The 18,541-nt window shown below is 32.4% G+C and overlaps 1 protein-coding gene across 1 annotated transcript in view; it reads left to right on the top strand.

Moving 5' to 3' along the window:
• Nucleotides 1-18,541, top strand: part of LOC129971487 (gamma-aminobutyric acid type B receptor subunit 1-like) — a 74,533-nt gene that overhangs the window by 15,713 nt on the left and 40,279 nt on the right. The window contains exons 3-8 of the mRNA XM_056085305.1: nucleotides 2,455-2,625; nucleotides 4,014-4,115; nucleotides 4,203-4,268; nucleotides 6,163-6,354; nucleotides 8,619-8,870; nucleotides 15,447-15,510. Coding sequence (XP_055941280.1) covers nucleotides 2,455-2,625; nucleotides 4,014-4,115; nucleotides 4,203-4,268; nucleotides 6,163-6,354; nucleotides 8,619-8,870; nucleotides 15,447-15,510 — 847 coding nt within the window. The remainder of the gene's footprint in view (nucleotides 1-2,454; nucleotides 2,626-4,013; nucleotides 4,116-4,202; nucleotides 4,269-6,162; nucleotides 6,355-8,618; nucleotides 8,871-15,446; nucleotides 15,511-18,541) is intronic.

Raw genomic sequence — 18,541 nt, forward strand, 5'->3', positions numbered from 1 at the left:
GGGCAGGACTGTATACCGATTTTCATCCATTTCGAATGTTGGACAAACTCTTCACATTCTTACAAACATATATACTTTTTTTTTTTACTCAGGAATCTTTAAAGTTAGGATATTGGGTTTAATTTTTAGAATTTCTTTTTTTTTTGTGTGTGTGTGTGTGTGTATGCACTTTATGCAGGCAACCCAGAAATAAACGAAAGCGAGGAGAGACACGCTATTTCATTTAGACAGAAATGTTATTGGAAAAAATGATTTTTTAAAATTCCATTCTAGATGACTTCAATTAAAGATCATCTTCTCATTCACCTCCTAACCGGAAAGCATGGTAGCAAGACCCAATAGGAATTTGAAATCTCTAATTACTTGGGTGCCTGGTCCCTATGGAGATTTAGTCATAGTCATGTTGGTAGAATTTTCACTATTTAATCTTTGAGATCAAGCGATGAAACTTTTAGACAGAAAAAATTAGAATAGTGTTTAGGAGAAACTCTTTTTTTTTTTTTCGCTTAAAATGTGATGTAATTCTTACAGAATAATTTTATATGACGAATAATTTCATTGTATTGTCTGAAAAAATAACCTCTTTTGTTTTCTGTTTTGTATTCAAAAATTTCATTCATTCCTTATGATATCTTTTTTTGAAACTAATATGTGCATATATTTATCAGTTTCACATTTTTCATTGTATAGTGATGTGATCTTCGTCCTTTACTGCACAGTAATTCATATTTACATCAATGCCATATTTCCTTTCTTTTTTTGATCATTTTGAGTGATTTTTTTTCCATCTCTGTCTGTTCTATTAGTAAAGGAAAATATATGTGTGCCTCTATGTTCTGGCACTCTGCACTGATGGACCAATTTATCTAGAGTTACCAATTTTGGTACAAATACACTTTGGAGGATAGCAGTGTGCATCTTGGAGCAATTTTCTTGTGAAATTTTAATCGTTTTAAATAATTTTAAAGACTTTTTTAATTGTTTAATATTCTATTTTAGACTTCCAAACTTTAAAATACGGCGACACACTTTTTAGGAATCGAATTTGTAGTGACCTATATCCTCATTGGAACATTGAAATTTTTAAAGAAATGAACGGCAAACGTTATTTTCGAAAGAATCTTTTGGGGCCACGATGGCCTAGTGGTAAAGTCCCAGCTTCGAAACCGGAGGGTTTCAAGTTCGATGCCCGATTCCACCGAAGAACCGTCATGTAAACAGGCCCGGTGTACGCCAAATCCGTTAGTGCCAAAAGCCGCCGCGGCGTGGCGTGGAAGCTTAAACAGGGGGTGGCAGCTCAGGTGTCGCCCTAGTCGTCTGATCGTGGTTCAAATTTACGAGGCCCTTCACGAAATAGCCCTACTGTTGCTTTAAAACGTGACGTTAGCATATAATCACACCAAACCGAAAGGAATTTTAGTGTAGAAAAAAAAACTTAAAATACAATAAACTTTTAAACATATGATAGCGAAATAAATGCATACTCAAAGTGAACTGAAGTTTTCCATGGAAATGCAGCTTTATAATCCAATTGAAATGTATTCTGACATGGAAAAAATTTGCAGCAATTTTATTAAGTTAGCCATCCAAAATATCTAATCCGATAAGGGGGATGGGATGGGGATTGGAACACCAACCTTTTACATTTAATTCAAAATGTATTAATCTAAAAGGATAAGTTTGTATTTAAATATTGTTGGTATTAAAAAGCTCTATAAAATGATTAGTCAAAAGAATATTATGAACTTAATTAAGTTAGGAGTAAATTTTTTAATGAAAATTTAGAATTGATTTTAGATTTGATCTGCATTATTTTTTTTCCATAAATTCAGATTAGTTAAAAAAAAACATTGTCACAAAAAATAACTGTAAATACTTTTTATCAATAAAAATTTGCAGATCTAAAAAAAAAAAAAAATCCTATAATAAAAGTGTTCTACGATTTCCAATGGTATCATAATTTTTTCAAAATAAATAAATAAAAGTAACAAAAAAGAAATTTAAAACAAACTTTTTGTACCAATTATTAAATCTGAATTCCTTCTCTGAAGAGCATTACCCTAGCAAACATTACTATTTAATATTTTTCGAGAATTAATCGCCTAGAAGTGAAACTCCTCTTTTTCGAATTTAACTTTCATCACTTCTTTTCCAAAACCGATTCCATTTGCCACTCAAGAAATGCCACCTGTGTCAATACTATCTGGTTACAAAGCAGAGCCCTTCGCGATATTCATTCATTGATGGATCCATTTTAACAGACGGGATATTCCAGATGTTAGGTTTCTCGACGCATAAATTTCGCAAAAAACCTAGAAGTGCTGTAAGAGAAAATTTCTTTGAATTAAAAAAAAATCAAGAGTTATTGCGCTTTACGTAATTCACACGGAGACGATGCAGGCAGAATAAAACTCTTGCCTATTTTTGAGCACATCATGCCTTCATTTTCCACAGGTATCTTATGGTTCGAGTTCCCCTGCATTGTCCAATCGGAAGAGATTCCCAACCTTCTTTCGAACGCACCCATCCGCCACCATTCACAACCCGACCCGGATCAAGCTGTTTCAGAAGTTCAAGTGGTCCAGGATCGCCATCATCCAAGAAGCCGAAGAAGTTTTCATCTCAGTAAGTCCTTTTCTTAAAACAATTTAGTTCCCTGGCCTTACATTCAGTTTGCGCAGAAATATCAAATGGAAATTTTTTTTAGAAAATGAAACATTTTTGCCAGCATTTGCTCACAAGATGAGAATGAAGTGATCCCCAGCATGTAAAATTTTGAATACACTATGCAATGACCGATTATGAGTCATAACACTCCTTTCACCATTTGAAATAAGCAAAAGATTAAGTCATAAATTATCACCACTTTATTTTTAAACATCATTTCTTCCCAAAGATTGCGCGATGCCTTCAGCCCAGCATCTCCAAACAAATGAATTATTATCGCTGCTGCGACGGGTTTTAATCGTCGCATTGCGTAGGTAAATGGCCTCCAAAGAATGCATCTTTTTGTTATAAAAAGCACTTTTCCTGTATTATGAGGAGAACCTTTGGTTAACCTCGATTCTGTAACATCTTTGAAACAGAGGAAATGAATGAATGTTCTCTGTTCTTTCTTGATGCATCCTTATAACATAATAAACAGAAATAAAGCTCTGTCTACCAAATTTCATTAGTATGACCGCCACCGCAATATTATAAACTACCCATACATGCTTAGCAGCCAAAGTTCTCGCTAGAATTTTTTCTTTCTTTTTTTGTCTAAAGTGATGATAATTTTGACTTACTTATTTTTTTTTTTTTTCTTCTTCTTCTTTCCATCGCCTTTATTTGTTCATAATTTTGCCTCTTACTTTAGAGTTATTAATTTTTTTATCTGTTTTTATTACCTCTCAAACGTTGCGTCATTTGTTTAATAATGTTTTCTATTTATGTTAGAAGTATTCGTATCTACTAGCTTTAATAGCTAATTCAAATTGTCCAAATGAATTTTTAGAGATAATATATCTAATTTATTTAACTTGTATTTACCAAGTTAATTCTTAATTTCTTGTAAATTAGTAAATCAATATATGTACAAAAATTCTAGAAAATGAAGTAAGAGCACATTATCCTGTAAGATCAAAAGTTTTTTTTCTTTTTCGAATTTTTATAATTTTAAAATAGTCTAGCAAAAATCCGGTTTCTTTGCATCACAAGTATAACAGCCAAAGATATTGCCTTACTTAACTTTATAGTTTTTGCAAAATGTAAACAGACATATGATCACAGCACAACGTAGCATCTTCAAAAGTTGGTGTATGCGCACTGTGTCAAGGAGTGCAAAATCAGTAACACATTTCGATGACATGCGCAATGACGTCTGCCATGGGACTATGTTGCATGAACTCCAATGGGGACTTAAAATTAACTATTCAGTCTGCCTTAAACAAATATTAATTCCACGTAAAATGAATTTTATAACACTTTAATACAGAAAGAAAATTAATTTTGTAACATGAAATTACTTCCAGACAGGTGAGGATTTGGAGGCTCGGTGCAAAGAAGCCGGCATCGAAGTGGCCACTCGCCAAAGTTTCATCTCTGATCCGACAGATGCAGTCAGAAATTTGGTGGTAGGAAATATTTTCAAACATTAGCTGCAATAAAATGCGGGTGCTTTTTGCTGAAATGCATTTACTTGACTTTTATCTGTTCACTAGCGACAAGATGCCAGGATAATTGTGGGAATGTTTTACGTAGCAGCTGCTAGGAAAGTAATCTGTGAGGTAAGATATATCAGATTTTGATGATAGAATTTATTTTTTGCATATTTCAAAAATTCGTGATCTCTGAATTTAGTTTGCTTAGACTAACGTAACGTTTGAAAATAATACGAATGCCATTTTAAGATGTTCTTGCCATTTTTTCCATGTGTAGATGACAATAGCTCTTCTCCACATTCTTACGCTGCACCAATGGGGGGATCATAGATGGTGTACACCAGGCTCGCATGCATGGCAAATATTCTGTAGAATCTGGTTTAGTATGTGGAATTCGCATACTGGCTCATAACGCTTAACGCCTTTCACATCATTAGGTTTAATGCAAAACATTTCTTGGAATATGGAATGTAAATGTATACTTTTAATAAATGTTTTTTAAATCTAATTTTAAAACCTTAATTGTTTGTAACTTGAAAGTATGCCTTTTTCTAAGAATTTTTTCGTTCAGTTATGAACAAGACAAGATATTTTATTTGGGAATTGCCGTACGTTTGGAAAAGGGGCTTTTTTTAATAGTATCCTTAATATCTGTAGTAATGTAAAATGATCATTAATTGCATTAAAGACGCCCGTTTAGGAAAATTTGGTGGGGAATTCATTTAATAATTGCATTCGTAAGATTTTATCAACTTTTTGCATCGAACAAAACAATTTGTATGACTATCAATGAGGTAACTAGCTCTATTCAAAAGTACATATCAATATATAAGTAAAAGTACATTACAGAATATATTTTATGCAGTTCCAAGACGGCTTTTTGGATGAAGTTTGTCAATAAAATACTTCTCTTACTAAACGGAAAGAAGCATTTTCGTAATTAAATGAATCATGTAGTATAAAAAGAATAAATAATTACAAAATTTAAAATTTCTGTTTAAACATATTATCCCTAAAATATAAACCTACATGCAGATAAAATAGTATTAAACATATATTACTGAATAATGAGTAGTTATAAGGGTCAAAATAGAAAGAATTTTTTAATGACATCATTTTTGAAAGATGTTTTTTTCGGATTTATATTTCTTGAAAATGTACCAGCATTTAAATTTTTTTTAAAAAAATTATACAATATCAATAAGCTGGATTTATGCTTATACGTGCGTTTTAAATATCAACATCTCTAAGAAAAGAAAAATAAGAATAAAAGGAAAAAAAATAGAAAAAAAGTTGAATTTAAAAAAAAAATTAAAAAACGAAATGTAACGAAAATTCATAGGGTTAAACATAAAATTTCAGAAAATTCACTTTTAAATAAAGGCACAAACTGATTTCCAGCTTTGTCCCAAAAAAGTTTTTATATAATAATAGTGAAAAATTAAATTTAAAAAAAAAAGTTAGGACATCTGAAATAACTTCTAAAAAAAAATTATATTTTTAAAAATATATTCGAGGTACTTATATTCTAATAAGTTCACAAGATTTATAACTATAAAATAATAAAAAAAGAGAAAAAAGCCTTATAATTTTTCTGAGTTTCTTTTTAATATTTAAATTTTAGTATCATTACTTATTTTTCAGCTAAACAAGTTGCTAGTGCAATTTGCTGTTCGCAGCTTCCTCTCACCTCCTTTGTTTGACGAAATGAGTTGCACTCAATATCTTAATCACGGTATAATGCGGAGGAAAACTAACGATTCATGAAAGAAACGTGAATGAAGACGGAATGCTTGCTTCGTTCGTAGAAAAGAATTAAGAAAAAGTCAGTGCTCTGAAAATGCAAAGATACTTCCTCGAATTGAAAAAATATTCGGTGAAAATTATTCTCCTGAAATGCGGACTCCATTATAGGAATGATTTAAAATGTATTTTACAGAGGCGCAATTGTGTCCATAAATGTCTGTCAAAATAGTCGACTCATCACGAATGAGATCGGTAATGTTCTCTTCCCCACCAGGCCTACAAGCAGAAGGTGTACGGCAGACAGTACGTGTGGTTCCTGATTGGATGGTACGAGGATGACTGGTATACGTTCATCGACAAGGCCCACAACTGCACAGTGGCAGAGATGAAGGAGGCTGTGGAGGGGCACCTCACTACCGAGGCACTCATGCTGAACCAAGGGGCAGAGCCCACCATCTCGGGAATGGTAATTGTCCATTTAAGACCTCCATCATTGAATTACCCAGTAATATTCCGCACAATCCAATACACTGCAGTTTCATCATGACACGTTCGCTGCCACGATGCATGCCTATGATTCGGATCACAAAGTAATAAAATGCTTGCTAATAGTGGTCGAGAAGCGAATATCTAACGAGATGGTAGGTGTGAATGACAGGCGACGCTTGCAGTGAATAATGGAATAAAACAAGAAGGTATACACTAAATACATAAGTTTTCTACATTGCATCAGTACAGGCATCAAATTCTGCACTGAATGCGAAATGCTGATGTCATCCGAATGTTGGTAGTCAACGTGTCCTTGCTTAGAAGCAATCCCAGTTATACTATTTTCTTTTTCTTTTCATAGTTTCTTTCCGACTTGAAAGCTTTTTCTATAATGCCCTTTAGAAGTTTTACCTAACTGCATTCTGTGCAATTAATATTCTGAATTGTCAAATAATACTATCAACATATGGTATCTTTTATGTACACGTTAAGGAATAATGCTAATCATTCTTTTCTATTTAAAAGTGCATCTCGAGGATCAATTTTGTTCCATTACTCAGTTTAAATGTTTTATTCTTTCATTGTGCTTTAACATTCTATGCAATCTAGTATTCATAGAAACAGTTTTTTTTTTTTTTTTTTTTTTTTTTGGCTTTGACTCAGTAGAAATGATGAATTTGAAATTAGCTTCCACTGAATTTGTAACAAAAGAGAAAAAAAAAAAAAAAACTGTGATTTTACTGTGAAAGAAAAAAAAAGTTTTAAGAAATTTTGAGTAATGACTGCTTTACAAAAAATAAATAAATAAATAAAATAAAAAAATTATCTGAATAATTATTTGAAAATATGTACGTGCAAAAGTTTAGAAGAGGAACTTTATGGTATTTATGATATTAACTGATAGTTTATGGCTTTAGATATTAAAGATAATAGCGTAAATTGATTAGTAATAACGAAAGGAACGGAAACCGAGATGTTTCTGAAAACTGAAAAAATATTGGTTATAATTGTTATATTGAAATGGTTATTATTTAAGAAATATGAGCAGCAAAAATAATTAAATATTATCAGTTTTGTAAAAAAACATAATAAAAAAATAAGACAATTAAGCATTAACATGCAAAATGTGTAGTAAAATCAACATTTATATTAGTTCAATAAAGGTATAAGAGAAATAGTATATAGGTAAATACGAAATCTCGAGCTTGGCATAAAATGAAAGATTTCACCCACTTAAACCAAAAAGTTTTGGAATGCAGCTCAACAAAATTAATGTAACTCTTCCAATATTGTGGCAATCAACTATGCGATAACATAACCTGTAAACGTAATTTATGTTAAATACTGAGCTCGGGTTTTTTCATACTGATTTATCAACAAATTTAAAATCGAAAATGAAAATTTCAATGTATTCTACTTATTTAGTCCATCGGTTAATTAAGGCTCACGCTTATTTGAAAAAAATCTCAAAGAATGAAAGTTGACGGATAATTTAAGTGCTAATAAACTAGAAAACGTATGCATAACTTAAGCGCTTAATTAAGGCAGTAGTAGGTATGTTTCCAAATAAGATCTTCCCGATTCTAAAAGAGCATTAAATGGATTTCACAGCAAAAACAGAGATTACATTTCTTTATGTAAAATATTGTACTGGATATTATTCATCAGTCGTTGTTTGTTGTCCATGGAAGAAATGAGATTCAGTTTAGTCTGTCATAATCATTATATCTGTCCGCATAAATAATGCGTGTTCCATTGAAATTAAAATCTTTGCCAAAAAAAAGAAAAATATTTGCCCTTTTAAGTGAAATTATTTTGCTGGATGAAGCTGAAAGCCATCTATTTAATGCAGGACTCATTTTGATTACTGATTCCTTATACTCTTTAATGGGGCATCTCTTACTTAATTAAAAGGGAATTGATTAAGTGAGAAATGGCTATTATAGGGAACAACGAACATATACATCCAAAAGGTAATTTGATGGAAAAGATGCCCATATCGAAGAAACACTGAATCAGTTATTTTCAACAGTCAGTGACAAGGTGTAAATACCAATTGCGTTTTGAATAATTTGTTAAAAAAATGAAGGAAAATTGTTTATTGTTTAATTAACATGTGGAATTTGCTTAATTGGAATAGCCATTTAATTGGATCAAAATCTCTCAATTCCTCTGTATCCCAATTAAGGGGAATCAACTGTGCCCTATTCATTTCTAAATGCAATATTCTTCTGTTTTTAGACCTCAGAGCAATTCCTGGAGCGCTACGAAAGAGAACTGAAGAATTATAATTACGTGGGACGGAGGCCCGTGGGCTACCAAGAGGCTCCTCTGGCGTATGATGCCATCTGGGCGATCGCGCTGGCCCTCAACAAGACCATCAACCAGCTGAAGGCGCACAACCAGTCCATTGAAGACTTCAGTTACACCAATGACGACATCGCCAAGCAAATCTACTCGGCCATGAATTCGACGCAGTTCCTCGGCGTCTCGGTCAGTTGGTGTCTCTTTCCTGTTTGGTTTGCTGATTGTTATCTAAGAGAATTTCTTTCGTTGTCAGGTGCAAACGACAAAAATCTATTTGCCCTAGAGCAGAGGCGGTGACATGGGGGAAGGAGAAACTACTGTCTCTTCTGCCCTGTAGAAATTAAAAGCTTCGGTGGTAAAAGTCTTCTCGTTTTGGAAGAAGAGATTGAGTTGCATGAGCAAAGAATCTAATGCTTCAAATCCCATCTTCGAGTTATTATGTGTTAAATACTCGAAATGAGCGAATTTCCCCCAAATTTAACAAACCAGTTTGCAGCCGTTAAATCAGCGGAATGTCGGATTCAGTTATCATCCATTCATCGGCACTTTTCATTACGTCGGCAGAATAAGTGTCATGACGACAAATGGTTCTGGTGTTGTCCTTTACCAATTTGTTTTTAGTCGGCTAAGAAATCAATGTGATGGATGCCGACGACGCTAAGTTATCAGAATATCGAACATTTGATTCAATTGCCCAACTTTCAACCAGAAATTTGTTTTACATTTGAGAAAATAACTAACATGATGACAAGTGAATCACAAGTAAAATCACATGTAACATTTTTGTAGATTAATCAGTTGACTAAGAAATAAATATGGTAGATGGATGGATGACCTTAAGTTGTCAGAATATTAGGTGTCTGATTTAACTGTCGTTCATTCAAACTATCATTTGTACTAAATTTCGCAGAATAACCGACATGATGACAAATGAAGCAGCTGACACAGAATGATTTTTTGTTGGTCGGCTTAAAAAGTCAACACAATGTATGAAAATGTGCATATATGAACTACTGTCATCGATTTTTTTGACAACTTGTTAAAAGAACTCCTTGGAAAAATTAGAGTATTATTATTGTACGAGAATTGGGTGTTAGGACACGCATAAGGGCCTTTTGATTTTTTTCTGCCTCATAACCCATTAAGCTATAAAGAAAAAGAAAAATATTAATTTTTAGAGAGTATTACACTTATGGATAAACCTTTTTATACATTGGAGTGTTAAAGGACTTTGCATGAATTTTACATCATACGAATATTTTCTCTTGCTATTTACTATATTCTTACTTTTGAAAGAATTTATAATTGTTTCAGCTTGTGCAATTTAGAAATACAAGCTATTAATCAAAAAAAATATTTACCAGAAGAAATATTCGGATAAATACTTTTACTTAAGAGAATTTGATACTAATATTCAAATTTTTATCAAGTCGTCATTTTACTTCAAGTATTTATTCTTCAAAAATGTTACAGTTAAGAGCTGCAGTTGAGTGATCAGGCTTTAATAAAAAATCCGAATTCGACTTCGAAAGTTCTTTAACAACTGATTTGATAGATTCCATTTCACAGCGTTCATTTAAGTAGCATGGTTTTCATTCATTTAGCGCAAATATCCTTCAATACAAATTTAATAATAAATTGGGGAATTATTTTTACTTGCTTTGTCTATAATTTTATTTTGTTATAATATATATTATATTGTACATTATCATCTTCTTACATTTCATTTGATATTGTTTTATCTATATATTTAAAATACCAAGGAAATCCAATGAACTAGCCGACCCACTTCGGCCACCAGTTCGATTTCGTCAAATTTTGTTTCATATATAAAATTATGTCCTCTACATACGTCATCAACGGTCCCCTGCTCTCCTTTGCCCTCCGTTTTCGAGAGAAGGCACTATCTCACTAAAGGCATTATCACATTGTATATGGGGAAAACCCAAGACAAGGAATCTTAACCTCAACCATTCTACTGATTTCGAAGATTTTTGTTTCATATCAATGATTATAATTCCTAGATGCATCATCAATGGTCGTCTTCTTCTCTCTTCATGCTCTCTATTTTGAGAGATATCATCAAATAAAACTTTGATACAGCCCTAAATTTCAACCATTCGACTCATTCCGCCAAATTTCCACACTTACTTGACAATTTCTCCACTTTGAAATGTAGATAATCTATAAAGTGTTTCATCATTATTGCGTATTTTTTACTTATAATAGTGTAACTATACTTTTATCATATCTTTGCTTGATAAGATGTCATTCATCGAAGTTGTTTGACATAACTAAATGAATCTTGTTAATTCTAGCCCAATTCGGCGACCTCATGGTATTAATATAGTCACGTCGAACACCTTGATGAAATAAATATTATTAAAAGAAAATACCATTTTAAATTATAATTGCATGCTAATGATACAGCATTTTAATTGCTTTGTAATGTTTTCAAACTGACGAAATGAATTGCTGACATCTATCCAATGGTTGAGACCTCCGCCTTAGTTCTTTATTGCCATATCTCTCGAAAATGGAAATGGAAGGGGCAGAGATCCTTGATGACGTATCGAGGAATCATGAGCCTTCATATTAAGTAACAATTGGTGAAATCGGCACTTTAGATATCTTATTTGATGGCTGTGACTGGGAAATTTAGTAAAGGTTTTTTTCCCATAGAAAATATACTGAGAGAGAGAAATAGAGTTTCGGAGGTTTCTCTCGAAAATAGACCATGGTTGAGAGAAGGGGACGATTGATAACGCATCTAGATGTCATTACTTGTATAAGAAATAAAAATTGCCGAAATCTATATCTACGATTATACCTGGGGCATGAGTTCATTGATTTTGCCAATTACTTGAAATGAACAGATAGTAAGAAAACACCTGATCGCCTAAAGGTCATTATTTTATGTCATTAATCGTCGATTCCATAAACCAGAAACGTACAAATAATTAATTTTACAGATAATCATTGAATATAATTAAATTTGTTATTAAATTCTTAATTACCCTTACTTCATAATGTAATTAATTATTGTTTTCATTTTGACGATAAAATAGAGAAGTGCTCTTTGCCCCCTCCCATCGAGGATATGTTGCCCTCCTTCTTCTTGTTTACAGCTGACCACCCCGCCACAACTGAGCGAGGAAGTATCAACAGGATTTGTTGTGGCCTTTAGCATAGTTCGTCCATAACACTGAGTGATTCCCCAAACTAGCGTCCTCTTCGACCCTTAGCCACAGGTGGTCAATCACTGACCTTCCTCCTCATCGCCCCCTACATTTATCAACCTGTTTTACTAGCAGCGAGTCAACACTTTGAGAAAACTTTCTCAAAAAATCTCAGCATTCCTGCAAATGGGCTTCCCACAACAGAAGAAAGGCAAACACTTTTAAACTTTAAATTTTTGGCAAAAATTGTCAATTTTCAACATCACATTTTTCAGTATTTTAAGATTATCTGGCGTCATCAGTGCTGAGTTTAAGTCATTATTTTCAACTTTCAGATTCTTTCTTAGTTCTGAGACTTCTTTGCATTCCTTTAAATAATGGTAAACAGTGCCGATTTCTCCACAGATGCATTTATTTTCTCATGTTCTTCCAAATCATTAGAAATATGCGGGAAATGTTCCATGTCCTAATATAATTTGGATCATCAGTAGATAGTTTTTTTTTCTGGGTTAGGAATAAAGTTATAAGTTACTTTTCCTTTTTGGACATATACCATCTGTCAAATGTCTTGCTCTCCGATCGGAGAAGTTCTGGCTTGATATAATCACATGGAATGAAAAATTGTTGCAGGAAATAATCTTGATAATTCCAAATGAAATAAAGCGTCACTTCTTCATAAATTATTCAGGCCATATATGTTTCATTATTCTCAAAGCTTTCGACACAGTTCATTGTAACATCAAAAGGATTACCTAAAAATATTTCACTTTCTTTCTTTCACTATATCTCTCTTATATAGAGAAAGTGTCATCACACTGGCATTTAACCGATTAACTAGCCAGATACCTTTCCCAAGTGGACTAATCTTAATATATATAAATTACGTGTCACGTTGTTTGTCCGCGATGGACTCCTAAACTACTTAACCGAGTTTAATCAAATTTGCACACCGTGTGCAGTTTGATCTAACTTAAAAGATAGGATAGCCTTTTTTTTGAATTTTTAATTAAAATTTTAATTATTAATTAAAAACTAACTTTCCCGCCAAAAAATCCTTTCATTTCCCCCACCGCCAAATGAGTAAGGCTTCAGGGGTTTTTTTTCCCAACAGCAATGAGGCTAGGGCTAAAATTTTTCGGCCGATTATTTCAAACGATTCTGTTTATTTTCTTAATGTTTGATGCATTTAAAATTAAACATTGTTAATTAATCGATCTTTCAGATTCATTCTGCAGTACTTTTGAATTAAAATAAAACAGATTAAAGGAAATTAAAAATTTCTAATCTACATAGCGTTACCCCAACTGGCGTAGAAAAATTCACGTATGTGCGTTACCGTAATTGGCGTTGAAAATTCACGCATGCGCATTGTATTATGATTGTTTACATTTCAACGGAAGCGAACTCGATTTAAATTATTTTTAGGTTAGTTGTATACTTTTGTAATTAAATTGTATTTATGTTAGTTTAAGTTCATCGTTTTTTAAGTAATTTTTTTTACATGTTTTCGACCGATTATTTTAAACGATTCTGTTTATTTTCTTAGTGTTTGAGGCATTTAAAATTAAGCATTGTTAATTAATATACCTGCGCAAGATGAATCTGAAAAAATTTTGTTGAGAAATTCTTGAGATATTACATAAATTAAGAAAGATATTCTTTAGTGTACATACGGTTTAAATGCTCAGTGACTCTGTTTTCAGTAAGCATATTACAAAAAAAAAAAGAAATGCTTTGTTTCAGTAAAAAATATTATTATATTAATTGCAGATTAATCATTTCCACTTTAATTTAAAATTTAAAGCATAAATTCTACGGGAGCTAACAGAAAATTTTAGAGATACAGATTACGTTATGACTGAAGGCCTTTATAATATTCTGAGTGAATTGAAATTTGAAGTTTTAAAATATTTTAATGAAGAAGCTATTAAATTAGGAATTACATAAAATAGTTAATTATTAAAATTTTTGGCGGGAAAGTTAGTTTTTAATTAATAATTAAAATTTTAATTAAAAATTCAAAAAAAAGGGCTATCCTATCTTTTAAGTTAGATCAAACTGCACACGGTGTGCAAATTTGATTAAAATCGGTTAAGTAGTTTAGGAGTCCATCGCGGACAAACAACGTGACACGTAATTTATATATATTAAGATTAATCCACTTGGGAAAGGTATCTGGCTAGTTAATCGGTTAAATGCCAGTGTGATGACACTTTCTCTATATAAGAGAGATATAGTGAAAGAAAGAAAGTGAAATATTTTTAGGTAATCCTTTTGATATTACAATGAACTGTGTCGAAAGCTTTGAGAATAATGAAACATATATGGCCTGAATAATTTATGAAGAAGTGACGCTTTATTTCATTTGGAATTATCAAGATTATTTCCTGCAACAATTTTTCATTCCATGTGATTATATCACGCCAGAACTTCTCCGATCGGAGAGCAAGACATTTGACAGATGGTATATGTCCAAAAAGGAAAAGTAACTTATAACTTTATTCCTAACCCAGAAAAAAAAACTATCTACTGATGATCCAAATTATATCAGGACATGGAACATTTCCCGCATATTTCTAATGATTTGGAAGAACATGAGAAAATAAATGCATCTGTGGAGAAATCGGTACTGTTTACCATTATTTAAAGGAATGCAAAGAAGTCTCAGAACTAAGAAAGAATCTGAAAGTTGAAAATAATGACTTAAACTCAGCACTGATGACGCCAGATAATCTTAAAATACTGAAAAATGTGATGTTGAAAATTGACAATTTTTGCCAAAAATTTAAAGTTTAAAAGTGTTTGCCTTTCTTCTGTTGTGGGAAGCCCATTTGCAGGAATGCTGAGATTTTTTGAGAAAGTTTTCTCAAAGTGTTGACTCGCTGCTAGTAAAACCGGTTGATAAATGTAGGGGGCGATGAGGAGGAAGGTCAGTGATTGACCACCTGTGGCTAAGGGTCGAAGAGGACGCTAGCATTAAGATTGGCGTACCGGCTGGTCGCCAAAGGCGGCTAGTATTATTATAAAAAAAACTCCTACAGAGGATGATACGCATGTGATGGGCAACGGTCTCAGGTTTTGAATCCACAAGGCTAATGAAATAACACTATCTGTGTTCTTTAAATATATTTTTGTCGGTATCATTTTCATATCAAGCCCACTGAGAAATCGGAAGTCATATTTAGCTCAAACCTAACTCACATACTTTACGGCCATCCTCTGCACTGGCAATAAAATAATTCTTGTAATTCTAAAAATGAGCTAATTTTCTTTAAAAATAACGTTGACTTAATTGATTTATTTGGAAAATTGCAGAGTATTCAGTGCATAGCAATTCTGAAATTATAACATATTGTTGAAATTTTACATATTTTTTTCTATTTTTAATTATTTTATTTCGCCGGTGATTTTAATTTAAAAGAAGAAATGGGGTAAATTTTTATATTAATGCTTGTACAGAACAATTTAAAATTACCCTTGAATAAAGTTCCTTGCGCATTTTATTCGCGTCTATAAAATATTCTAAATAATATTATTCATTCTTTTGGAATAATAACTTACTAATTATTTGTTCTCTGCACAGGGGTACGTGGCATTCTCTTCAAAAGGCGATAGAATCGCTTGGACCCAAGTAGAACAAATGATAGGTATGGAAGCTTCATTTTAATTATTTGGCGGTTTTTTTTTTAAATTTTCGCTAAAATGCCTCATGCATATCTTCTGGATATATGTTGTTCTGGATAAATGAATACAAAATTTCTAAAATAAGTTTCAGATCCTGCTAGAAATTTTTAAGTTTTTAAGGATAATTAGAAGGAGATTTGTTTTCCTTAGTAAAAAAAGAAATAAATTAATCTTCATTAATATTCAGAACAACATTTGAAAGAATTTCAAAACTATCTTCTGCTTGTACATGGCAGAGCATTATGTTTGCATAAATGACTTATTGAAATTAATTTTTGACTTGTCTATATATCTTTAAAAAAAACTAATCTTGGCTATGATTGGAATTTTTAGTTTCACCCGGTGTTTTGCTTTTTGAGTTTTCAAGGGCAACATTCCTATTAAAAGAAAGAAAGATACATGGTTTAAGCCTCACACTTCAGCATGCTTTTGACAGTAGCGGCTTTAAGTGACTTTTTAGTTTGTCAGCATAAATATTAGGTTGGGAGAAAATAAATCCATTATTTTTCGATAGATTGCTGCAGTGAGCGATATCTTGTTAAGTACCGATTAGAGATGCAAAATCCACGATTTTTTGAATAACAAATAATTTGTCTATTTTATTTTTAAATATTTGTTCCAAATATCTGTTATTTTAATCATAATATTAATTAAAAATTATTACTTAGTATTATATATAAAATGTATTAATTGTATTTAATACTTAATTTACTAAACTAAGTAACGTGTGATTGAATTAATTTATCTATTTCAGCTTACTTCTTAAATCTGATTTTTTTTTCAAAACTATTTATTTAATTTCTTTATTGGAGTAAACCATTTTCTGAAAAATTTGAATTAAATATATATGTCATTTCTTTAAAATGTTTACTTTAGTTCTATATTCTACCAATAGATGGCGCCAGCAGTAAACAGACTATATGCACAAAGTCATGTCACAAGCAATTAAAAATGATTTGTATGGAATAGTGCATCATCAAATGCGAATATCGGAAAGTCAAGGTCACTCTCATGAAGTGGGGCAGCGACTTCACTCTTGCCAGTGATGTCACCGCTCCGATAAATTTCAGTGATATGCAATTCAATGATACCATAACTTCAAGAATAACCGGTCCGTTCACTTTTCAACCCATTCAAAGATTTCTCCTTTTCTGTCTTTTTTCGAGAGCTTCCATTGGACAGATCGTATCAATTGTTACTTTCTATCGTGATCCAAAACCTGTAATCAAAATATCACCAGTAAGATCGTATCAAGAATTTGAATCACACCCCTCTTTGAAAAGTATTGATCACTGGTATTTGTGACTTTATGATATTGGTTACGTAATAACCGCTCGTAAAATATACGTCATCCCTAGTACCGATCCAACCATTCAGATTTCTGCTCGTTCTAAAGGCGACATTTTGCACTAAAAATTGCTGGGATTTTTTTTTTTTTTTTGCTTGTTTGTTTATCCATTCAGGTGTGAGTTGCGGAGTGTTAAAAATGGAAGTCAACAAAGAGAAAATTCTGTATATTTTACAGTTTTTCTTTCAGAACTACAAAAAGGCAAACCGTGAGGCTGAAATTGTGAAAGGAGTTTATAGTCCCGATACTGTAACAACCAATGACGTGCGATTTTGGTTTAGTCGATTCCGTTCAGGTATTTTTAATTTTAAATATGCGCAGATAGGCCCGTCACAAAAAATGTCGATAAAATCACAGAAATCAAAGTTGACCGGCATGTTAGCATCACCCAGGAGCTAAAAATCGGCCACAAAATAGTTTTAAACTATTTGTACAAAAATGGACTCAAAAAGAAACGATGTTTGGGTGCCACAACAATTAACACATACACGCACACACGCAAAAAACATGATGGATCGACTTTCCATCTGTGAAGCCTTGGCCAAACGGAGCAAACTCTAACCATTTCTTAAACTGATGGTGCCTAGGGATGAGAATGGGTCGCATATGAAAACGTTTATTTATTTAACTTAACGAATTTATTATGAGTTGCTTTCATATGACCAAACACTAAATTCGGATCTCTATTGACAATAACTAAGATCGTTTGAAGCTAGCGATTGATCAGAAACTCCAGAATTGACTAACAGGAGAGGTGTTGTGTTTCATTAGGACAACGCCTGTCACACACGCCTTTAGTGACTCGCCAGAAACTACGGGAGCTAGGTTGTCAAGTTTTGATGCCTCCACCATATATTCCGGGCCTCCCACCAAGCGATTACCATGTTTTCCTTGCATTGCAAAAATTCCATAGTGATAAGAAATTGACATCAAGAGAAGCTTGTGTAAATTGAATACTAGAGATGTTCGCCAATAGGGACCAAGACTTCTATGAGACAGGCATTAAGAAGACACTTTTAAAATGGCAACACATTATGGAACTAAACGATGCATATTTGACCTAAATTTGTAATCCGAAACATGTTAAATAAAGTCTTGAAATTCACTTAAAAATAATGGATTTCTTTTCCTCCAACCAAATCTGTACTCTGGTATTTTTCATTCAATTTATGAAAATCAGTCTGAGGCTTAATACTTGCTCTTTCGTGTTTATTCAAAGATATCAAATTTTCTGATTTCTTCATTAAATTGTTTGAATTTTACTCACGTCGGGCAGTTCTGGGGGGGAGTGTCCCACTGCCTCCTCAGGGAGCTCTTCATCAATAACAAACTGCTTGTTTGCTATTCTCCTCTCACACACTTCTCCCTTTTGTGTGAATCCTCCGTCTTTGCGTGATTTGATAATTATACAAACAATAAGGGAAAAATTACTGATCCTTTCGCTCGATACAAAACCAGGACAGCAAGTTTTATTTTGCTTTTTTATTAATACCAATAAGCAATCCTTACATATGTACTTATTTTAACTGACAATTTAGCAACAGATTTTTCTGACATAATTATGTAAATCCTTATAAACAATAGTAAGGATGTAGCCAAAATTTATTTTAAAATTTCTTAATCTTTATTATTCAAAAATTGGGAAA

This window comes from Argiope bruennichi, chromosome 6 (genome assembly GCF_947563725.1).
Source record: "Argiope bruennichi chromosome 6, qqArgBrue1.1, whole genome shotgun sequence".
Classification (NCBI taxonomy): domain Eukaryota; kingdom Metazoa; phylum Arthropoda; class Arachnida; order Araneae; family Araneidae; genus Argiope; species Argiope bruennichi.